This window comes from Podarcis liolepis, assembly GCF_965112155.1.
Source record: "Podarcis liolepis genome assembly, chromosome: 1".
In the NCBI taxonomy this organism is placed as follows: Eukaryota; Metazoa; Chordata; class Lepidosauria; order Squamata; family Lacertidae; genus Podarcis; species Podarcis liolepis.
The window spans coordinates 49,552,573-49,577,851 of NC_139554.1; the positions used below are offsets into that span (position 1 = coordinate 49,552,573).

General features: G+C 41.7%; 1 protein-coding gene across 2 annotated transcripts in view; it reads right to left on the minus strand.

The window, feature by feature from the left end:
- Nucleotides 1–25,279, minus strand: part of FUT8 (fucosyltransferase 8) — a 91,901-nt gene that overhangs the window by 35,166 nt on the left and 31,456 nt on the right. For both annotated transcript variants that reach the window (XM_083460440.1, XM_083460439.1), the window contains exons 2-5: nucleotides 23,402–23,815; nucleotides 16,440–16,555; nucleotides 16,177–16,342; nucleotides 8,431–8,545 (exon numbers count right to left, since the gene is read on the minus strand). In XM_083460440.1, the coding sequence (XP_083316566.1) occupies nucleotides 8,431–8,545; nucleotides 16,177–16,342; nucleotides 16,440–16,555; nucleotides 23,402–23,604 (600 nt within the window). In that variant the 5' untranslated portion in view covers nucleotides 23,605–23,815. The remainder of the gene's footprint in view (nucleotides 1–8,430; nucleotides 8,546–16,176; nucleotides 16,343–16,439; nucleotides 16,556–23,401; nucleotides 23,816–25,279) is intronic.

Here is a 25,279-nt window from a genome sequence, read left to right on the forward strand (position 1 = left end):
CACCACTTTCTGAACACGGCCCAGGAGGAAGGAGCGGAACCACTGTATAACAGTGCCCCCAGCTCCCAGCCCCTCAAGACGGTCCAGAAGGATGTTATGGTCGATGGTATCAAACGCCGCTGAGAGATCCAGCAGAACAAGGAAACAGCTCTCACCTTTGTCCCTAGCCCACCGGAGATCATCAACCAGTGCGACCAAGGCAGTTTCAGTCCCATGATGAGGCCGGAATCCCGACTGGAAGGGATCCAAATGGTCCGCTTCTTCTAGGCGTGCCTGGAGTTGTTCAGCAACCACTCGCTCAATCACCTTGCCCAAGAATGAAAGATTTGAGACTGGGCGATAGTTGGCTATCGTGGCCGCATCTAAAGATGGTTTTTTAAGAAGCGGTTTAATAACCGCCTCTTTGAGCGGGTCTGGGAAGGCTCCCTCACGGAGGGAAGCATTCACCACCCCACGAAGCCCATCGCCCAGTCCTTCCTGGCTAGCTTTTATAAGCCAGGATGGGCAAGGATCAAGGAGACAAGTGGTTGGTTTCACTCGTCCAAGCAGCCTGTCCACATCCTCGGGGGTAACAGATTGGAATTGATCCCACACAACTTGAGTAGACAGGACTCTAGCACCCGGCCTTGCTCCCACGGTGGAGTCTACCTCTTCTCGAATCTGAGCGACTTTATCTGCAAAAAACATTGCAAAGTCATTGCAGGAGATCATGTGGCCCCTACTGGGCCCTGATGGAGCAGGTGGTTCCGCTAAATTGCGAACCACCTGAAAGAGTCTCCTGCTGCTGTTTTCCGCAGATGCAATAGAGGCGGTGAAGAAAGTCTTCTTCGCCGTCGCTATCGCCACTTGGTAGGCTCGATATTGAGCTCTAACCCGTGTCCGGTCAGATTCAGAATGGGTTATCCGCCACCGTCCGGTCAGATTCAGAATGGGTTATCCGCCACCGGCGCTCTAGCCGTCTCAACGATTGTTTCATTGCCCTCAGAAAACCACGGGGCTGTCCGGACTCCATGCAATCGGAGAGGGCGCTTTGGAGCCAAACAGTCAATAGCCCTGGTTAACTCCATATTCCAGCGGGCCACCAGGGAATCAGCTGAAAGGCCATCAACATGGGATAAAACATCCCCTACCACTCTCTGGAAACCATTTGGATCCATTAAGTGGCGGGGGCGGATCATCTGAATCGGTTCCGCCTCCCTGCAGAGGGGAAGGGTCACAGAGAAGTCCAGTTGCACCAGGAAGTGATCTGACCATGGCACTTCTTTGGTTTCGCTTTTACTTAGTGTCAGATCACCAACATCCATAGAGGTGAACACCAGGTCTAAGGCATGCCCGTGGCTATGAGTTGGGCCAGACTTATTCAGGGACAGCCCCATGGAGGCCATGCTTTCCACGAAGTCCCGAGCGGCCCCTTGTAAGGTCGTGTCAGCATGGATGTTAAAATCCCCTAGGACAACCAAACTAGGTGTCTCCAGGAGGACATCCGCCACGACCTAAAGCAGCTCGGGCAGGGAATCCTTGGTGCAGCGGGGAGGTCGGTACACCAATAGGAATCCTGTACTGCCCCTATTACCCAACTTCCAGAACATGCACTCAGAGAACTGGGTCTTTCCAATAGGACGCCTGGTGCAAACTAATGACTTCCTAAAAATCACTGCAACCCCCCCCCTCCCCGCCCACAAGGCCTGGGTTGCTGTGCATAAGAGAAACCTGGTGGACAAGCAGCGGCAAGGATGGGCCCATCTGCTTCATCCAACCAGGTCTCTGTCACACATGCCAGGTCAAATCCTCCATCCACAATCAGGTCGTGGATGGCAGAGGTTTTATTCACCATTGACGTGGCATTGCACAGCAACACTTTCAGGTCATGTGGGTTTCCCTTGTTGATTCCAGTATCCTTCCGGTCAGGACCAGACCTGGAGGCAGGGACAGTCCTCAGACAACGACTAAGCCTGCTTCCTCGGTAATGACATGGTCTGGTCTTAGCGTAACTCCTCCTCCTACCCATGATCACTGAGATCGGTTGTCCGAGTGCATCCCCCCCTGTGGAACCTGCCCCAGCCAATTTGTTTGCTGGGACCCACTCCCAGGCAGCCCTGACCCCTCCCCTTAAAATCAAATTAAAGCCTATACAAAAAACAAACTAACAGAACAATAAAATAAAACTATAAAAACAAAAAACAAAGTTACAAACACAACATAATTAAACAAATTCCCACACCCAGCTAAACACCCACCCCACACACCCGAGGCCTCCCTGGAGCCCCATAAGCTGCGGAGGTGAGTATGGGGCCCGCCCCCAGGCCCAAGGTGGCCAGCAGCGAAAATGAGAGGGAAGTACCACTCTTGCCACGAGTTATGTGCTCCCTAAAATTTTGAAGGTCTCCCCTTTGCAATTGCCAAAATCCACCATTTGTGAATGGGTTAGAATTACCATGCAAATATAAGGCTCAATGCTTGACCTTGAGCAAGTTACCATCTTTCAGCCTAACCTAGTCTAAAACACTGCTATGAGAATAAAATTGAATAACAGTTTTCTGGGGAAGGCAATACAAATGGGGTATTAAATAAATCAAGTTAAAATCAAAACAAATATAGGCAGCAATTAAGAAAAGGAAGTCTGGTTGATTCGGCTGTAGTCATGGACTTCTTGTCCTTTCCAATTCTTCCTGGGTGACACTTTAAAATCCAACTGTTCATTTAACATTTATCTGCCTTTCCTGCACCACCTATCCTCTTGTCTACAGTCTGTTCTCCTCTAAGGCACAAGGTACAGTGGAACCTCGTGCTATTACCGTCCTCCTTGCAAATGCTTCGGGTAACGAGCTCCGCTAAACCAGAAGTAGGTCTCCTGGTAGCAAACTTTGCCCCGGGGTGCAAGCGGAAGTCGCATGCCGGAGGCGCACGTGCAGTGGAAGACCCCATTAGCGAAAGTGCGCCTCATCCTGAAAAACGGTTTCGGGATAAGAACGGACCTCCGGAACAAATTAAGTTCGTAACTGGAGGTAACACTGTACTGTGTCTTTGCAATCCCACTTTCTATTGCACATTATACCCACCCCCATGGAAATTTGTACCAGGTCAGAGACATGTTTTTCACTTCCTACAAAAATGAACCGAGATGGATTATTACCAACATGACTCATTTTAGGGAGCCATACTTCACATGGCATGGTGCATACTTTGCATACAAGAAGGTTGCATCTCAGGTAGAGAAGAGATGGGATTCCTTTTGCTGTGTGCTTTGCATTATCTAATTGTTTGTGTTAGGTTTTAGTGAGGTTGTTTAACAATACTGTATTGTTTCTATTTATTTTGTTCCATATTACTTTGGGTACTATTGGCAAAGTGCCAGTTTTAGAAAATTAAAAGTTTTAAATGTATAGCCACACAATCAAACACAATTTTCATGACTCAAAGAAACATGTTAATAACCTTCCCCAGACATTCTTTGCACATACCAGAATCAGTGTACAAGCACATACCAGTGAAATATATACACCAATGTAGTACAGTATTTTTAAAATACTTTCTTTATTGAAAAATAAATCCCCTAGCATAAAATCCCCTGGACCTACATATCTGAAATTTAGAAGAGTTAATCACTCTTTTGGGGGCTATCTTTTCTTCTAATTTGATGTACTCATGTGTAAGAACCTAACAGTTGTGTATGGTTTGGTTTCCCAACGCAAGTGAATGGGACTACAGTGGTACCTTGGGTTAAGTACTTAATTCATTCCGGAGATCCGTTCTTAACCTGAAACTGTTCTTAACCTGAAGCACCACTTTAGCTAATGGGGCCTCCCACTGCTGCCGCGCCGCCAGAGCATGATTTCTGTTCTCATCCTGAAGCAAAGTTCTTAACCCAAGGTACTATTTCTGGGTTAGCGGAGTCTGTAACCTGAAGTGTATCTAACCTGAAGCGTATGTAACCCAAGGTACCACTGTACAATATTTGGATTACTAGATCGCTCCAAAGCAAATCAGGGCCAGATCTAGATGTGGACCACCAGATGTTGAGCTATGTCCAGAAGTCATATCCCAGGAAATAGTGTTCACTACTGACCTTGATGTTACCCTGTAGGTGGTCTTGTAGATCAGTGAAGTATGAGGTTGGTGTTGGTCATCAACACTATGGGCTCTGACAGTAATTGGCATGTATTAGCTATGTTTTAGTTGCTGCTGCTTGTCTATGGTTTGCATCCAAACTGAGTTCCACTTTGACAATAGGACTTCCACTTCCTGTCCTCCTCCCTGCAGCCTCCCACGTTTTAGAAGGTGGGGGACCCTCCACAGCAATTCTGGGGAAGCACGTGGTGCTGTAGGGGGAGAGGAGAGGAAGAAGTCCCATTATCCAAGCAGATCTCCATTTGTGCGATGCTGGATTCAACGTTTTTATTATTATTTCTTTAAAAAATTATTCTTTTTCTTACTGATTTTAAATGTCGCTAGCTGCCCTGAGTGGTGAATAAATGGGATATAATTATGCTATAATAAAATAAATACCAACTGCAGCACTTCAAAGTTAACTTCTTTTTCAGGTGAACTTCTTTTAGATATCTATCTATTTTAGATATATTTTAGATATCAGCTATCTAACACTACTCATTGAAATGCTAAATTTATACAGAATGCTTTCTCCCCCTTTAAACAATTTAAGAGAAATGCATGTTTTTGAATGATCATGTATTACAACAGCAACAGGAAAGCTCTGGCCTACAGACTTGATTAAGCCTGGCAAAGATGCCAACTTTGTTCACAAGGCTGTTTCCCACAAAGCATGTCTACCTGTCCCACACCTGACATCAGATGTGATATGACGTGGGGGGGGGGGCACAGGTGAAGGCACAGGTGAAGACACAGCTGCAAGTGCACAATCAGGAGCATTAAAAACCACTCCAAACTGTGCATTTGCAAGGCAGGCTTGCTGTCAGCGCTGATGAGCTGATCAGCAGTGAGAGAAAGCCTGTTGGGATCAGCTTCGCTACCAAGTTCCCCATGGTTACTTCAATCCTTGGCTTTTCTTTTGCTGCATAATTCGCTATGCTACAAAGGAAAACTGGGTTGCCTTTTGTCATAGTAACATCAGGTGACTGACAGCTGGGCAGGCTCTGGCCAGCTGCTGAAGTGGCACAGCAGGATTGGGGGAACCCACGATCCAGCTCACTGACTGTATCTAGTTTTCAACGTGTTTTAAGGTATTCACATGTATTCTATTTTTTTAAAAAAAACTCAAGCAAAGCTTTTAGATTATATGAATGTTGAACATTTTTCTAATATTTTCTAATCAAAATTTTCTGCTCAAATGCTACTGAAAGAACTTTTCAGATCTTTATACAACGTGAAAATTAACATGTATAGGTTCAGTTTTATTTACGGAATATAAACGAAACAAATACACTCTGATAACCATTTGTTTAAGGCACTGAAAACTACAAATTCAAAATTCTGCAGAGAACGTACATTATGATACTTCAGTTTTGCAAGAACTCAGCTTAATGAAGAGAAAAAGAAGACTATTAAATTGTATCTGACACTGCTCGTGCCATACAAACAATATAAGTGAACCAGTGGTGGCATCTGCTAATGGAAGGGAAGAGGAGGAAATTCCATGCCACCTTCTACTTTGTTCAGGAAGGTTTCCCGACTCTCTGGAGCTGATTTTCAGGGGCACTGGAGACAGTAGGAGGAAATGGCAAAAATAACCTTTCCTCTTCCATTACCTGATGCCTCAGCTGGATCACTTGCATTGTTTGATTGCTTTGGCCCAAGCCCTTCCATGGGCACAAGAATACCAAATGGATTCCACCCATAATGAATTGATATTTAAGTAAAACTGAGCAACTGGAATGGTCACAATCCTAGCAAAATATGAAATCAAGTTGTAATTAACTTTTATGCCAGCTCAGACTGGCAATATATTTAACCAAAAAAACAAGTCAAGAAAACAAGCCTCTGAAGAGAGCAGGTCAGACCCAACCAGCAGTGGCAATAGAGAGAATCGCTCTGGTGAGTGGGATTATTATTGGCTAAATTTGTATACTGTCCTTCATTCACAGATCTCAGGGTGGTTCACAGGAATGACCCCACCCCCTGGAGAGGAGGCAGTAGGCTTTCTAGGATATCACCACCAGGAGATGTCACCCCTATCAGAGGAATGTCCTTCAGCCCAATTCAGAAACAAGAATTCACAGTAAGAATTCCATTTTTTTTCCAAGCGATCATCCCTAGAGAGCACTGCTCTATATGCATATTAAAATTGGAATGGTAGCATTTTTCAATGGCTGTTATCTTATATAAATACTTTTAAGGAAAATGTATTACATGAGTTGTCTAGTGCCTTTTGAAAACGAATGCACTTAACATTTTTACATGGTCACAATTCCATAGTACTGTATGCTTTGTTTAGAATCATGAGGCAGAATTTTAGAGATAAGATTTAAATTACCACAAACGTGGCAAAACCAAGTTCAAATTGCTTGCATATTATACTGCTGATTTGTAAACATTTCTATCAAGATGCAAACTGAAATGATACTACAACTTCCAACAAACTGCCTTAAGAAATATGCAAAATATTCCCAAGAATGTGATAAAGTTCAATTTTTTTCAATTGTTTACTTTAAATATTAAAATGAGGTGCCAAATGTACAACATGTTAATATAAAGCAGATATGTCTATTAAAGCATAAATTTACTAAAGATTTGCGGACAATTATTTGGCAAATTCTTAGCATTACTGATTTTTTATGACTTAAGCATTAACAACAGACAGTCTCTCATATAGACAAGTCCTGTGTAAAGACCTCCACACCCCAGCCTACCTCACTGGACCCCCAGCTTCTCGGTCCTCTGGACCGTGGCTGCTCTCACTTTAGTCCTAAAGCATGTTTCCTAAAAATGCAATTATAATAGTTCTACTCAGAAGATTCATTGAGTTCACTGGGGCTTATTCTGAAGTCAGCAGGTATAAGTTTGCCACTTTAGCTATATCATTCCAGAATTATTCAAATATGCACATGTATAAAGGTAAAGGGATCCCTTGACCATTAGATCCAGTCATGGCCGACTCTGGGGTTGCACCGCTCATCTCGCTTTATTGGCCGAGGGCCGGCATACAGCTTCCAGGTCATGTGGCCAGCATGACAAAGCCACTTCTGGTGAACCAGAGCAGCGCACGGAAACGCCGTTTACCTTCCCGTCGGAGTGGTACCTATTTATCTACTTGCACTTTGACGTGCTTTCGAACTGCTAGGTGGGCAGGAGCAGGGACTGAGCAACGGGAGCTCACTCCGTCATGGGGATTCGAACTGCCGACCTTCTGATCGGCAAGTCCTAGGCTCTGTGGTTTAACCCACAGCGTCACCTGCGTCCCATGCACATGTATAGAGCAGCCTCATTTGGAAAATCATGCTCCCTCAGGAGATCATCTTGCCCATTGTTTTAGTCTTGAGCATAAAAGCCTTCCTTAAAATGTTCTTCAACATGAAAAAACCTAAGGTCCTCCAGATGTTACTGGAGTACAACTCCCATCATACCTGGCCATTGGCTATGATGGCTGGTGCTGCTGGTGAGTTGGGAGTCCAACAACCTCTAGAAGGCCATGGGTTCTGCACCTCTACATTAATTTGCTTCTCAATATGTGTACCAAGGCACATATACATACACACAAACATACCTCTTCTTAAAATAATTCCACATACTTTTTCTGATTAGAACTAATCTCGATGTCAGAAAAAGACATCAATGTCAGAAAAAGACATCATGTCAGAAAAAGACATGAAGTGTCTCTAAGGTCATGTTTGAATGGGCACTTCCTTCTCTCTTGCAGTAGTACCATGATTTTTAAAAATGTCACCAGAAAAGTATTTGCCATGGGACAACCAAGCATAACATCCTGGATACTATGGTCACTATATCCTTTTAACCATAAAGGTAGTGACTGATGGGCCATGGACTTATGGAATTTGCATATGTGATTCAATCCAAAAGAACATACCTTACAAATTTCCCTCAAAGTCTGAGAAAAAATGTTATCTAGACAAAATACTGAACAGCCAAAGAGATTTTCTTCTTTTTAATTTAGTAAAAAATGATAAAACCAGAAAGTATATTGATGAAATGTATAACAATTTCTCATAGCTAAGTGACTGGAAATGCACTTCAACAGAAATTGAACACAAACAGCAAATAAATTTGATCTATAAAACTTACCAAATGCTCTCTTACTTAATATGTCCAAACACATATTAAATAAACTAATTTCATTATTTTAATCACTGAAGTTGCTTTAACCCTGATAAATACATATATTTTTCTGATGCCTTATGTACTCTCACGCTGTTCTATATTAGCGTGAATTAAATGTTCCTTCAGTAAATCCTACTTTAATTTATTTCTATTCAAGGACACTTTCTCCATAATTCTTACCTGAAGGTAAGTTATTCTCCTCTGTACCAGCTCTGTCAAATCTTTGGCTTCTTTTTCTCGCCAATCACCTGCTCCATCTGTTTGACTGAGGTAGTACAAATCTGTCATTATTGACCTGTTTTTTTAAAAAAGCAAACAAACAACCTTAGTGGCTAACTTAACTAATCAGAAGAATCACTGGCAAAATGAAAACTAAATGCTGATTATAAGATCTTAAAATAAGAATTTAAAAAAATCGATTTCCCTCCACTTCCAGAGCCAAATATCTGTATGTGCACATGTATTCACCTTCAATAAATTTAGCAATCTCAAACTGATTTAAGCAAAATATTTGAACAGTTTAGGATGAGAAAACCAAGCTCACACACATGCACAGACAGAATTGGAATTGATTTCCCCTAAGCACCAAAAACAATATTCATAATAAAACAAATCTTTTGGTGCAGGTAGAGCAACATAATAATCTCTCTTGAAAGCCAAAATGAGTTGCTAATATCAAACATTAAGAAAATATGCATATAGGTTTAATACACAATCTCCCTGCTGTTTAAAGTATTGTGAAAAGTTTTCAGTTTACAGAAAGCAGGCAGAGAGGTGGACTAAAAACCAGTACTCTGAGAGGAGAGGTGTTGGCAAAAGAGAAGAAATTATAGGCAGTTAGGTAATCAGCAGGCCAACTCAATATTGTTGAAAAAGACACAAACCATCAGTGCATACTAATAAATCTAGTTCTGAGCAGTAACAAACTCAAACCACTCAATCAATTTTGGGGGGAGGTGACAGACAAAAACCTATGAATGTGTATAATTAAACCCAGAGTTCATAGCTTAGTTAAAAACTACTTGAACGTCACACAAGAAATTGTACCCTAACTAGTATCCATACATTTGTTTCAAGAACAACCAAAAAAGCACTGAAGATGCATACAATCTGTATGACAAATGAACAGTTAGCTGTGGCTGCTCCACAGTAATGAAAGTTCCTTCTCAGCAGGCTTACAAATTCTGAACACATTTTAGAAGTGCTGCAGGTTCTTACTATTTGAGCTAAGATACGACTGGGAACCTTTGGCCCTCCAGATGTTGAAGTACAACTCCATTCTGCCCTAACAAGCAAGGCCAATTGTTAGGGAGTAAAGGAAGTGTAGTTCGTCAACACCTGAAAGGCCACAGGTTCCTCACACCTGTGCTAGACCTTAGCCAACTAGTAATAGACCCCAAACCCCAGAAAATTATATCTAAAGCCTCGCCCTTTTTCCCCTAAGCAGTTTCAGAGGGTGCCTTCTTTGCCTTTACTTAGGAATTATTCATGGCTCTCCCATTCATACAGAATGCAAAGAAGGGGTAAAGGTGTTGATACAGACCTGGCTATATTTATTACGTATTTGTTCCAGACAAATTCATGTTTGTTACAGATAAGTAACAGGAAAATATCTCCAGTGATTGTATACTTTTCCTGCCCTTGCATAAATAAAATAAATAAATAAATGGCAGCTGGTCAAATCAACATCCACTCCCTCAAAAAAAAAATCTCAGTGAAATTCTCTATCACCATGATAGGCTGGGCTGTGTAGTGCTGAGAATAACTTTGAGCACAATATGTCTATGTGCTACTTGCCATGTACCAACATGTATGGCAGTGGAGTGCATGTCGGAGAATGCCTGATGTGAACTTCACCAGAGCTAAGCCCGGGACAAACACTCTCAATGGGTTAAGGACAGATTCAACTAGGCTTGCACAAAAACTCAGCAGGGCAGCTGCATGGGATTCAAGAGATATCTGTGAATTATCAATAGACTAATATTGCCAAATCCCAGAATGCAAAGAATACATCCTGAAGGAGAATGCCAGAGGAAGGAAAAACAGAATCAAAGCTACACACAGAGGTCCTATGGTGATGGCAGCAACAACGTTCTCTAAAATTTCCTGGCCAACAATATCCAGAATTACCGTATTTTTCGCTCTATAACACGCACCTGACCATAACACGCACATCGTTTTTAGAGGAGGAAAACAAGGGAAAAAATATTCTGAATGAAACAGTGGACGTATCATTTTTGTGCTTCATGCTGTGGCCACAGACATGTGATCTGATGGTGAATTTGGGGTGACCCAATGCAAAAATCCTGAGAATCCCTGTGGATCCATGCTTTGTAACCACGTTTTTGCACCATTGCAGCCCCAGGCAACAGTGGGTGCGTGATTTTTTTTGGGGGGGGGACAGGCTGTAGCCATGGACATGCTATGTGCTCTGATGGTGAATTTTGGCTGACCCAATGCAAAGATCCTGAGGATCCATGTGGATCCATGCTTTGTAACCACGTTTTTGCACCATTGCAGCCCCAGGCAACAATGGGTGTGTGATTTTGGGGGGGCAGGCTGTAGCCATGGACATGCTGTGTGCTCTGATGGTGAATTTGGGGTGACCCAATGCAAAGATCCTGAGGATCCATGTGGATCCATGCTTTGTAACCACATTTTAAGTGGGGAGGGAAGGAAAAACACAGAAGGCTAAGAATGCAGGAGAGGGCTATAACGTGAGGAAAGGAAGGCAAAAGTTTCCCCCCACCCACCCACCCAAGCCAGCCAGCGTGCGCTCTCTCTCTCTCTCTCTCTCCCTCCCACCAGCATGACAGAAGAAAGCATTTTAACTGCATTAAGAACTATTTAGCAGCGAAACCTAAGCTTTGCCATCCCTTAAGAGGTACAGACACTGTAATCTTCCAGATCGCATGAATTTACAGGCAAAACACTGTTTAAGGATTTCATCCTCTTAAATGGAAGAAAGCATATTTGAATGCTGTGTGTCTCCAAAAACAAAAAGTAGGAAGTCAAATCAGAATTTTAAGCCGAACCTGTAATCTCTCTTCCCTTCACATACATTGTTCCCTCCGGAGCAGGGACAGGATAGAGCGACGCTCTGCTCTCCTCTCTACTTGCCTGGAGGGGAGGGGCTTTCCCTGCTCTTTGTTCGGACGCTCTGCTCTCCTCTCTACTTGCCTGGAGGGGAGGGGCTTTCCCTGCTCTTTGTTCCGTTTGAGCAAACACAGTAACGAAACAGAGCAGGGTGGGCAGTAAGACCCTGAGGCAGAATGCAGGAAAACTGCCACTTCCTCTCTCACGGAGCTCCCTTCTCCCTGAAGTGCGGTTTGATTTTTGCCTCATTTTTCGGCTCCAGGGAGCACACATTCGCTCCATAACACGCACAGACATTTCCCCTTCCTTTTTAGGAGCAAAAATCTGCGTGTTATAGAGCGAAAAATACGGTACTCAACAGGACTCCCACAAATCTTTGCCATACCCTGCAACTGCATTCCCAACATCTCATAGTATACTGTATCAAATCCAAAATACGAACAGGGCACAATGTTCCCTATCACTCTTTTAGTGGAGGATCAATAATTGCCCAATAAATACAGTTATAAGGTAAAACCAGCATGTCAAAGGCTCAATAAACCATAAGACCCTGAGTGCAACTGAATAGGAATTCATGGTGAGTATCAGCTTTCATGGAGTTACATAATCTGCTCAAGCAGCCGCATAATCTTCATTATAGGATAGTGCTATCTTTAAAACAAGCATTTTAAAAATCATATTAGGTAAACAAATTAGATGCAATTGGTCCGTTCAATTATTAGAGAATCTCAGGTTATTTTAGGACCTGCACCCCCAAAATTTTTCTGCTATAATCTTAATGCATGATCCATCTCAGGTTCATCAAGCCTTTTGCATGCAGAGAGAATGGCACTGGGCTTAGGGCTCTGGTTGCCTTAGTAAATGCAAACCTCAGGAGATGGAACTATAGTTCAATGGTAGCGCACATATTTTGTATTCAAAAGGTCTCATATTCAATGCCTGGCACCACCAATTAAAAGAATCAGATAACAAGTGATGGGTAGGAGTGAAGGGAATGTACTCTGCCAGAAATACTGGGCAACGACCAGAAGTTAAGATTAAACTGGGATAGATGGACATGGTCTGACATGGTATGAGACAGTTTCCAATGCTCTCAATGTGCCAGGCCATTATTTAGATATGCCCAGGCGGGTGTTAAATATGTGTTAGTGTGTAAGTGGAAGTAAGTGGGGATAAATTGAACCTTAGTCTACAAAACTTAGAACAGGTTTAACATCTAAACATTGGCACTGCAGATAAGCTTTCAGCTGTACTTGCTTTCAATTTATACTGAATGAAACAAACAAATCTTTAGTAAAAGCAGGGATTATTGTGTTTAATATATAACATTAAGGTCATCAACATCGGTAGCAAGTATTTTCACCAACTCAGAACTCCAATCTGCATCTGGAGCCAATCACATACATCTGCAAAACATCATAGAAGTATCAGCTTTACAGAAATGACCAGGGTTGTAAATAATGATCCACGTGCTATTAACTTTAATGTCAGATCTAGATCAGGCAAATTTAATATGTTCTTGTTGTCAAGGTAAGTGTACAGTTACTGAACATCGAGGTAAACAAATTAATCCAGTTAGAACGCAAGACTGGCAAAAAATATATCATTTTCAGTATTACAGCCGACTTAGATTTGGTTTTATAGCTTATGAGATTTTTGCACCTTGGCAGTTATTTTCAAGATGAAATATACACCCAGAAAGACCACCTCTTTAGCAGTAAACATATCCAAAGAAATCAATTTAGTATAAGGCAACAAATTATATAGCTTTATTTTGTATAACTTTTAACAGGCCAAAGAGGAAATTCCTTAGCGTAGTCTCATGAGGCTACCAAAATTTTTGTTATGTGAAATTAAGTTCTCAAGTTTGATTGCAAATATCGTTTTCTATTATTCTCTCTATGTTCCAGAACAAGTAGTATATATAAAGATTGCTAAATGAAAATATAGGTGCCCAAGCCACCAATATTAGAGGAAACATACAAAGTTGAGGAACATGTGGTTCAAAAAAAAAAGTTTATGACCTTCAGAGTCACAGCTGATTAAGACATCTAATATGCAAGATTCTAAGTAAAACCCATATATTCAAAAAATAAAAGCATCCCTATAGTAACCCCTTCACAACAACAACAAACTGGTCTGTTGGACATTGCCTCAGTCGAGGAGCTCACAATGAAAACGTATCTCCCCATTGTCTATGGAGGCACACTGCTTGGAGGGGTGACAATAGTCCTCAACAGACATTTACTGAACTTTGCAGTACAGAATGGTATGCTAAAACACAATCTTAAAACACCCAGGATAGTAAGCCTGCAACTTATGTGGCGGTTACGTCCCATGGATCGCACCTAAAGACAAAATCACATATTTGCAACACTTGCACTGGCAAGGGCAGAAGGTGGAAGAGTATCTATTTTCTCCTCCATTTTGCTTTTAAAATTTTCTACCTCCCACTGCAAAACTGCACCAGCTCCAGGGCTGTGAGGTTTCCCTTGCTTGTCAGAGGAATGCTGAGGGAACAAAAGGACTTTAGATCCCAAGGATCCAGTGTCCCCTGTAACAGCCTTTCAACATGCCACTTTTCTTCTCCTATCTGGAACAGTGAAGGAGCAATGGCAACAGAGCTTTTCATCAATGCACAGGGACCTCAGGGGGGCATCCCTCCCACAGGCTGAGAGAGAAAGACACAAATATCCAAGAATGCCCCAGATGCCCTCTCAGTTAGTTTAGAACTGCTCCCTTAATTCAGAGTTTAGCTCTATTTAATCCCATACCTTGGTTCTTAAAATCAGCTATGGAATGGTTTGGATGCTTCTGATTACAAACATTTGCCCTAGGGCTTACTGGTGAAGGGCGGGTAATAATAATAGTAGTAGTAGTAGTAGTAGTAGTAAGGAAGACACCACATGGGCCAATACTTTTAAAAATAGATGCTGAAACAAAGAAGAAACACAGTCACAACTTTATGCTCTAGTTTCTCTCTATTTTTTACATTTAGAGTTTCTGCATTCATGGCTGGCAATATGGTATTTCATAGTATGACTTTTGTAGAAAGGGTTTCAGAAAGTTTTGTGTCACACATACAGAAAAACCTGGGTGCTGTCAACAAAAGGTCTGAAACAATGACTTGAATCCTAACAAGAGCAAGCAGTGTCCTGCTTGTAGAGGACACTTAATAATAAAATAATAATAAATAAATAATATTATTATTTGTACCCCACCCATATGACTGGGTTGCCCTAGCCACTCTTGGCAGCTTCCAGCATATATAATTTTTTTAAAAAAAACTTCCCTATACAGGGCTGCCTTCAAATGTCTCCTAAAGGTTGTATACTTATCTCACTGATATCTGAGGTGGGCACCACTACCAAGAAGACCCCTCTGCCTGGTTCTCTGTAACCTCACTTCTCACAGTGAAGGCCCTTTGTGCTGGATCTCAGTGTCCGAGCTGAATGATGGGTGTGGAGATGGTCCTACAGGTATACAGGGCCAAGGCTATATAGGTCTTAAAGGTCAGCACCAACACTTTGTATTGTGCTCTTAATGGAAGCCAGTGTAGGTATTTCAGGACTGATTTTATATGATCCCGGCGGCTGCTCCCAGTCACCAGTCTTGTTGATTAGTTGTAATTTCCAAGTCACCTTCAAAGGTAGCCCCACACTGAGCACATTGAAGTGCAGTCCAATCAAGACTTAACCAGGGCATGTACCACTCTGGTAAGACTGAGCAGGCTGGTAGGGTCTCAGCCAGCGTACCAGATGGAGCTGGTAGACAGTCACCCTGGACACAGAATTAACCTGCGCCTTTATGGACAGGTGTGAATCCAAGATGACTCCCAGGCTGCGTACCTAGTCCTTCAGGACTAGGTACTTCATTCAGGACCAGGTATTCCCCCACACCAGCCCCCCCCATCCCGCAGAAACAGTACTTCTGTTTTGTGAGGATTCAACCTCAATCCGTTAGCTGCCATCCATCCTCCAACTGCCTCCAGACAATCACACAGGACACTTGCCTTCTCCTTCTCATTGAAGCCCCATGTACCTCCCAAAAATCTGATTTCATTGTTCAAGGGACCCATCTACATCCGTGGGGTATAATTCACAGCTAGTACCCTTGAGCCAACCTGCTTCTACTATGAAACCCATTGAGTGTTTACAGTCAATTTCTATGTTGCCTGTGAAGGACAATGTTAACCACTAGGGCTGGGCAATATCTGATTTTCAACATCGGCGATATCTGATTTTCAACATCATGATATATCACCAGCTAAACATTGCAATATGGTGATATATCACAATGTCTAAAACATGAAAGGTGGACATTAAGATTGCGCATGGTGGGGGGGAGAAAAGCAGCCATGAGATCCGCAGGTCGAGGGTAGAGATGGGGCAAATGAGAGAAGGAGTAGACAGCCTTGGAGATCTCTGGGATAGGGGTGAAGATGGGCATATGGTCAAAGGAGCAGGGGCAGCCAAGGTGAAAAAGCAGCTGGTCAACTAAGCAAGGAAAGTGGGGCACAAGGAGGAAAAGAAGGCGCCGGGCAGTTAAGTGCCTGACAGCTGGCTGAGGTGAATCACGCAAAGCAGCCAGAGCAGAGAGAGGGTACATCGCAGTTATTGCAAGGTGCCAAGGCCATCAGCAGGAATGAAGAGGAGAAAGGGAGCCAAAAGGGAAGACAGCCAGCCAACCAGAGGGAACCAGCTCCAAGGGAGACCAGTCGGTCTGGCACCTCCTGCTCTCTTCAGATTCCTGAGATCTATGGAGGAAGGGCGGTATACAAATTAAATAATAATAGCACAGCAAAAACTCAGCAGTAGTTGTTATTAGTACCTTTCATGATTACCCAAGTCAGATACAAGTTCATCAATATGCCTTTGGAGTTCACTTCCTTCCAATATTTTAAGTTTCTTCAATTCGCTCTGGAGAAAAAACCAAAGCTCCTTGGCTCCATTTTCAATCCGCCTCCTCAATATTTCATGATCTTTTCCTAAGCCCACTAAAAAAAAGGAAAAGGTACAGAATTGTCAACATTAGTTTTTCTCTAGACAGAAAATGCATTTGTAGAATTATGAACAAAATAGTCATATACAAACCATCTCCTGTTTGTTGCTTATAGTTTTCTATCTGTTCTTTGGCCTTTATTAGCTGTTCTTCTAAAGCATGAACTCTTCCTGCAGCAGGGCCCTGATCAATAGGACCTTCTGGTATCCTACAGAAAATTGAAAGAATGAATCAAATAAGTTTGAGTAGTATTACATGCTTTTTGAAAGGATATTCTTGATAATGGACTAGAAAAAATGTGTAGTGTTGTGTTGTGAGTGGCTTTGTCTTTTGTTACAAAACTTAAACAAAAATATAAAAAAACCTATGTTATACTCAGAGTAAACCCACTGAAATTAATGAGCCAAACTTAGTCATGTTTATTAATTTTAGTGGGTCTACTCTGAGTGAAACTTAATTGAGTAACAACCCCAATTTCAGCTTATGAGCATTTGGCTCATGAAGGAAGAAATGGGACTATTCTGCTCTCAATCATAGGTGTAGAGATTATTCTGTTGGGAAGCTTGGTTGTTAAATAAATCATGACACAGTGTAGCATATCATGTGTTGTTGTTCATCTGAGGTTGTATTTCCCTAATTTTAAGACCCGCTAAGGAATAGATGATTGCTATTATGTCTTCATATGTGAAGCACAGAATTCAAATAGGGTGCACTTTCTTTTTCCCATGACTGCAGATCTGTTGCCTGGTATATGCTGTACAATTTTAAATTAACCTTATACTGCCATAGTTAACTGCAGTAACTTGGGTGCACCAACCAAAAGAAGAATATAGGTAAGGTCTGCTTTAAAGCGAGATACCCCAGACCTTTTTTTTTTTTTACAAGTTATTCATGTTTTTTTTTTTAAAAAAAGAAATACAATACTGATGCAAAATCCTTCCTCAAAAGTAGAGGTGGACATTGTACATCTCACAAGGTACTTCCAAAAGTTAGGGGGGTCAGGAATCTGGATTTCTCCCATACTTGATTTTCAATTAAAAGATATACTTTGTGACCCTAATGTAAGATTTACAGGTTAGCTAACTCTTGGCTGATATTATGCTCTATTTATGTACCTAATACCCAACAAGAACAATTTCTGGATGAAACTTTTTACATTGCTGCTGCACTCATTTACACACTGAGGTGAAGTGGTGATACTGACTTAAATCTTGTACTCAATGATTATTTTGCTAAAAGCAGAACATCTCACCTATCACAAAACCCATGTAAACAGTCTTTTAAAAAAATATCCTACATATTACATAAACATAATTACTTTGATGCTTTGCACATAGCTAATCCAGAACTAAGAAACTATACACACATGTCAGCAAGATACAAAAATTATGCCAGATGGGATTATTTATTAATCACAGAAGGCCTTGACTCTCAGGTTCATAACTCACGAGATTGGTCTTCTTAATATCTCAGACAATACCCCTGTTATCACCAGAATTCAATGGGGAGTGCACAGACCTTAAACCTTCTGTGGGAAATTAGACCCCTGGGGGGAGATAGATAGATAGATAGATAGATAGATAGATACACACACACACACACACACTAGAGAGAAACTTCTTAAAGCAGAGATTTTCAACCAGTGTGCCATGGAACCCTGGGGTGCCTTGAATAATTGACAAGGGTGCTGCAGGCAAAACTGGCCTCCATCCCTCTTTCTTTCTTTCCTTCCTTCCATCCTCTGATGCCCTCTTGTGTCTCTGCCTCCCAAAGGCTTGCATGGTTGTTTGTTGCAGCAGCTGTGGCTACAAACTCCCCAGGTGAATGGTGCCTCTGGGGCTGACCAAGGTGTGCTGGTTGCCAGGAACTGAGGCAGCCTCAGAGTAAGCATGCATGTGGGTGAGTGAGCCCAGCCAGCCAGTCCACCAGCCCTTGCTGTTGGGAATGGATGGACACAAGTGAGAGGCCGGGCAGGCGGGCAGGCCAGCAGGTGCCACACTGGCCTTTCTTGTGCTTGCTGTGTGAAATGCCTGCCTGGGAGCTGAGTGCCCAGCGCTGAAAGGGACCTTTTCCACCATGCACTGCTGCTTCCCAAGGTCAGCAAGCTGCTGGCCTCACGTTCACCCTCGGCCATTCTCCATTGGGCCACTAAGGCTGGGGGTATCCTCTTCCCAGCCACTGTGGAGCAGTGTGAGAAGGCACCTCTCTTTGGGGAGGGAGGCGCAGCTGCTGTCCAGAGGACTTCCAAGGAGAGAAAAAAGGGAACACTCCACAAGGGAGGGGTTTTTGAAAAGGGTTGAGGGGTTGTGGCTCTGCAGGCAAGGAGCGACATAATGGAGCTTCTGGGGCTCAGAGCACATCTCCCCACAGGGGAGCCCCAGAAAGAATGTAATTGGTCAAGGGAGCCGTGGACTCAAAAGGTTGAAAACCTCTGCCTTAAAGAGATTCCTGATTTTTTTAAGTTTAATGGTACAGTCATACCTCGGGTTACGAACGCTGTGGGTTGCGCGTTTTCAGGTTGTGGACTGCGCCAAACCCAGAAGTACCAGAGCGGGTTACTTCCAGGTTTTGGCGCTCGCACATGCGCAGAAACACAAAATGACATCACGCACAAGCCCAGAAGCACAGAATCGCGTCACACGTGTGCACAGATGTGGCGCTTCAGGCTGCAAGCACTGTGGGTTGCGAATGTGCCTCCCGCACGGATCATGTTCACAACCAGAGTGTACAGAAAACTTTTTTTAAAAAGAGCAGAACCTAGATCTCTAGAAATCCCACAGGTATTTATTTATTTCAGAAGATAAAGCAATACTATTAGGAATTCAACAACAAAAATTCTGCCCTCCTAGTGAAACAAGTACATATAGCAAGCAAAATGAGTAATGCACTGTTAAAAGTCAAAAGGTGGGGGGGAACCTATAGACAAAAAGACATTTTGGAGGAATTTTAAATATATACAAAACTCTATGACACTGAACCATTGGATTCCCAAATCTTCACAAAACTCCTAGGAAAAAAATGTAATTCCAAGATTTAACCAGACTCACCAGGAATCATTAGATCAATCTTTTACTCTAGCAGAAATCCAAAATGGGATCAAAAATATGAAGCTCCACAATGCTTCTGGTCCCAGCAGATTCATTAGCCTTCCCTTCTGAAATTGTTTATTGACATACAGAATAGAGGCCAAATTCCTTAAACTATTTCATTGATTAATGTGGCTGCTTAATTATTTACAGGCATATTGGCCAGTAGGCTTTCAAAAATTTTACCCAACTACGTCTACCATGATCAAGTCGGATTCATAAGGCAAAGATCCACAGCCTTCCCTATTATAGAAGGGTTCTCAATACAATTTTTGGAGTCAATCACATCCAGAACCTACTGTTCTTCTGATGCTGAACACAGTCAAAGCATTTGATTGTTTAAATAGGCAATATCTCTACGTTCTTTTGGTATTAGCACATCTTGGGCTGATATGCTTGATGGTCAGGAAAACCAGCTAATAGTATTGTTTAAAGATAAACTGAAGGAGGGGAAGAATACTGCTCTGAACTCCTTGGAGAAAGGGCAGGATAAAATGCAATAAAATGAAGCCACAAGCATTAAAATCAAGAGAATACATATTTAAAAGCATGGTCTTTTCGATCATATTATAAAAATATCTAAATGTAACACAAGATTTAACATATAATGAGCACAATGCAGAAAGCTAAATGGCAGAAAAAAAAATTCTGCTTGTGCATGCTAGTCATGTAAAAGCTATATGCCAAATTAGTGGCATGAAACTTTTGCATGCAGAACTTTCTCTATAATTATCCTGATTTTCTAAAATCTTGTACAGATTACGTGTGTTATGCAGAAAGCTACTCTTGAATTAAAGAGTGTTTCTTCATGTGGAAAAATATCACTGGGTAGTGGCTAGTACAGAAATGTTAAATTAATTTGTCTCTTTTGTAAGCACTTGAAGAAAAACTTTATTCCTTCTCCGCATAGAGATACAAGATTTCCATAAATTTTAAAGCTATGAAAATATATCACTTTTCACTTTTTATGGGGGGGGAAAAGCCTTTTAGATTTGACTTTCTTATCAAAGCCAAACAACATTATTGCTTTAGATTCATAAAAGCATCATTTGTAACCATAGAAAACTAATATTTTACATATTTATAAAATGTACAGCGCTACTTGCTTTCAAGCAGTTCCAAATTAAATCAAATGTCGCCCTAACCCCAAGCAATGAACACCTAGTTTGGCAGTCTCATGAAGATGGCAGTGCCCTCTGCAGAAATGAATCTTAAATCAGAGTGGTGCATTAGGTCTGAAGTATATACATACGAACCGTCATTCTCTAATGCTATATGGCATTGTCTTACATAAAGTATTTACACCACATATGGAGTGGAGAATAGCTTTCCTTTTTTATAAAAATAAATAAATCACTAATTACAAAATGTTTTTCAAATTTCCTTCAGTGGTGCCCCAAATTAAAAGCATTCTTGGGTGAAAACAGAAACTACGAACACACACACACACACACACTTTACATCTCTATTCCTGTCCCCCATCACGCGTAAGATATTAAGGCTGAGGTACATGTTAGGTACAGCTCTATGGCTCTTCCGTTATCAGTGAAAGCAGCTGCAGACAAACAGGGAAGGACTTTGAACAGACTAATGGATGGGAAATATGGCATGGATTAGCCCCTCCCCCCCCATTCCTCTGCTCATTTAAGACACCTGCAGCTATTTTCCGAAGACACTGCCCTTGGGGACAAGAACCATGAACTACAAATCTAGTCCTGCTCTTATTCAGACTCATAGTACTAGTAATATACCATCAGGGCTGATGGGGTGTGTGGGAATATATTTTAAGTAGTGCTATCCCCAAAACCACCTCTTTTGTAGGGAAATTCCTGTTGCAAACCCTGCTTTGGGCAGTGAGGTATGTTATATATGACAACAAGAAAAAATGGTCTCATGGAAACTAAATGCTGAATATTGCCAGCTGAGTCTGTGGCTGAACTGAAGCAGTAGTCAGTGGCAGTGCCTGGATGGCTAAATGCAAGAGTTGAGTAGTTTTGACCACTGAGGTGCTCTAATCTCTAAGATGCCTGGGTGAGGGGCAGAGGAAAGCAGCATATAGTAGCATCATAGCCACATGGAGACTACTGCTGCAACTCCCAGTCATTTCATTTTAAAGGTGATCCAATCCATCTCCTGCATAGCAGGGTCCTGAGGACAGCTATGATGCTTTTTAAAAATGCAGTAGATAGGTAGCCGTGTTGGTCTGCCATAGTCAAAATAAAAAAAATTCCTTCCAGTAGCACCTTAAAGACCAACTAAGTTAGTTCTTGGTATGAGCTTTCGTGTGCATGCACACTTCTTCAGATACACTGAAACAGAAGTTGCCAGATCCTTCTATATAGTGAGAAGGTGGGGAGGGGTGTTACTCAGAAGGGTGGTGGGAATGGGAGATAGGCAGATAGCTGAGAGAGCCTGTTGACGACTCTTAACGACTGTAATAGGTCTTACAGGAAAAGGCAAGGGGTGAGAAGGTGAGAAATGGTTTAGTCATGTATAGTGAAAAATGCAGTCCCCTCTCCCCAACACTTTCTTTTTTAAATCTAAAGCAAGCCACCACTCACTGAAAATTCTTGGGAAAATTTTCTCCTTTCCACAGATACACTCTGAAACTCAGTCCACAGCTGGGTTCAGCTAAAGATGTTCTCTACCCTCAAAACTGAGCTAAAAATCTAATATTTAACTAGAAAGTGAGAGAAGTATCAGACTGTTCAGTCTTCTGTTGCAACACAATTCAGCCCCCAGCAGAATACTATCATCTGCGTGCAACCTTCAACTGACAGGAATCATCCTCATTTGAGAAAAGCAATCATGCAACACTTTATGCTGCAGGGTTGTTTTTCTTGCCAGGATACTCAATGTCTTCGGGGACCCTCAGAAAACCTACCATTCCCTTTTTACTTATAAAACCCAAATGTCTACACATTTACAAATCCTTACAATAGATCCCATTTCTATGGATATCCATTTTGGAATGGACATTTGAAGTTCTTCACAACCTGCTTACTATTTTACCAACATGAAAAAATCATTGTTCATTGCATGTTGGGCTACCTCACTATATATATATTTCAATTCCATTTATTAACATGTTCAGATTCTTTTACAGGTCCTGATGGACCAAGTAGGTATAGTAAAAAAGTTATTTATTACTACCCTTTCTGTTCCATATGTTAGCCAGGTACATGATCCTGAGACAATGACTACCAAACATGGCATTTCCCACTTCTAAAGAGTCCAACATTTGTATCTAGCAGGTATGGGGAATAAAACCAGGTGTCTCTTATATCCCAGTCTCTTACCCTCCTGTACTGGTTTAAGGAAAGGACCTTGGTACTGAAAAATCAGTTTCGCTCAGGATGATTCAAACGTTAAGCTGGGGTGGGGGCAAAAACCTGCACTGAGTCTCCAAGCCATGATAACTGGAAGATAATCTAACAGAACTATTTCTTCAAGTAAAAAGAATGTAAGCAAGTATGCTGGGGAAAACAGACTGTATATCATAAATTGTTGATTAGAGGGAGATAAAGCCCCAAGGAGGCCTATGCAGAGCTTATCTGAAGCCGAGGGCAGGAGTCTTGTTAGAATAAAGTTATAAACTCAAGCAAAAAAGCAGCCAGTGCCTGGCAGGCTTAGCCCTCTGAGGCCCAGTGCAAGTGTACCTGGCTGTGCCCCTCCGCTCCACGGGCCTGGACCTAAGTACTGGAGAAAGTTAGAATTATGGGTTACAGTTTTTACCTGAGATTAATGGATCTTAAAAGGAACATTAAAGTTGCACTATCCCCAAACTTCCACCATCAGCTTCCACAAATATAATACAAACAGCCAACTACTACACCACCACACCACCTCCTTCAACCTCAGAAAAGACACATGCCAGGACAAAAAAGTATTTTGTCCTTTACATTAACACAGAGAAAATGCAACTTCAGTACAGTATACCCGCATTGAGAAAGTTTTTATCAACTTACCTGAGAGACTCTGCCATTCGTCGTAAGTCTTCATTTTGCTGTTTTAATCGTTCAAGTTTTGCTAATATCTTTGATAGTTCACGACTAGAATGGTCTGGGTGTTCATTGTCTCGTACTAAGTGTCCGCCTATGTAAAACAGCAAGGTCCCCCAAGCAAAAAGGATGAGCATAATCCAACGCCAGGAGCCAGTCCATGGCCGCATTTTCAGAAGTTCTATCCACTACCAAATAGTTTTTGTTCACAAAGCAAACATTGTAACTCCTCAATCAGTACAAAGATTCCAAGGTTTCTGTGTCTTTGATTCACCACATTGTGCTTCTCACAGCATTTCTCCAACAGTAAAACTGTAAAACAATTATCACTGAAGATGCACAATCCAAGTTCTAATGTCACAGATGTTTTGTTTTTATAGTCTGTGGGGAAAGAAACAAAATGAAGTTACATTTTGTGATTTAAAGCTAGTAACATATATTGAGGTAAAGCTTAAATGAGTTGGTGTTGAATTTCAAGTCAGTTAATAGCATTATAATGTTTCAGCAACTTGCAAAGGAATAGTCTCTCATCAACTGCATGTATAGAAATGACAAAAAACACTAAAAAGTAGCACATTTGTTTACACAGTGCTGTTTTGAACTTTAGAAACTGCAACTAAATTGTAAGAGACCTTATGCAGCAGATTTGGATTTATTCTTTCTTGCAAGACAATACACTTGTAAGTGGAATGGATACTACTTATAACACATAATGTATTTTCTTCTCTTTGAGCAAACTTACTAGCAACTTCAGAAGTTTTAGTTCTCTTATACTGGTCTTGATGCCTTGCTTCTGCCATGCTGCTAACAAAAGAAGCCATGCATTGGCTTTTTGAGGCATTTCAACAGAGGCTAGGGGCTTGCTTCACTCCAAACCATTCATAAACAGAAGCCACAGTTTGTCCTCATTCACATTAAACCATAGTTTATTTTGAAAATGAACCAAGTCAATAACATCATCTTATTGCAGAAGAGCCCTTGTAAAAATCAGGGTAAAAGAGCAAGATAAAGGTGACATCCATTCCAAAGATTTTCTTCCACTTCCACAAGAGCTGTGATTCACAGGAGCATAACAACTGGTATAATTAACTACCCACACCCCCTGCAAAAACCAAAACCAAGGGTAATCAATAACCAGGGCCTGAAAAAGAAGGACCCTCTAGACCCAGTTATCATGCAACTTTGAACCAGTATGCACAATCATTTGCAGGAGTTCTCTGTTAAAAGTCCTGCATTCAAATGCCTAGCACTATGGCATTACAGCAGTAGTCTGTGTTGTAATTCTGATTGACTATCCTTCATTGTTTTTCTGCAGCACTATCCATATAATTCACATGCAGGACAATAATGGCCTCCATGTTCCATTACATCCTCAGTTGAGAGGCCCACTACATCAGCCAGAATCTTAAAATAGACAATCTGCACTATGTATTTCACAGCCTCACTCTAGTCATACACGCATACACAGTATTAAATCAGAGTCTCGATGTGTTAAGTATGTAGTAACTTCCCACTTCTTTGTCTACCTTATATTTCACCTCCTGTAGTTTAACTCCCAATGCTTTTTGGCACTGTGTGAGCTTTCACTAGCCCCTTACACAGGCAGTCATGGAATAGTAGCAGCTTTTTTCCTTCTACTTACCATTTTTGGAATGGAAGTCTAAACAGATAAAGGAAGGTGGTTAATACTTAACAAGACGTACTTAGGTCACTAAGCTGGCTATAACCCCAGAAAACAGACGTAAGCAACAGATCACACTAAAAAGGAGAAATCATTTTTTCTTGATACAATAAAATGTTCATCGACTAAAAACATAGCATTTCAGAATTACAATCTTTCTTTAG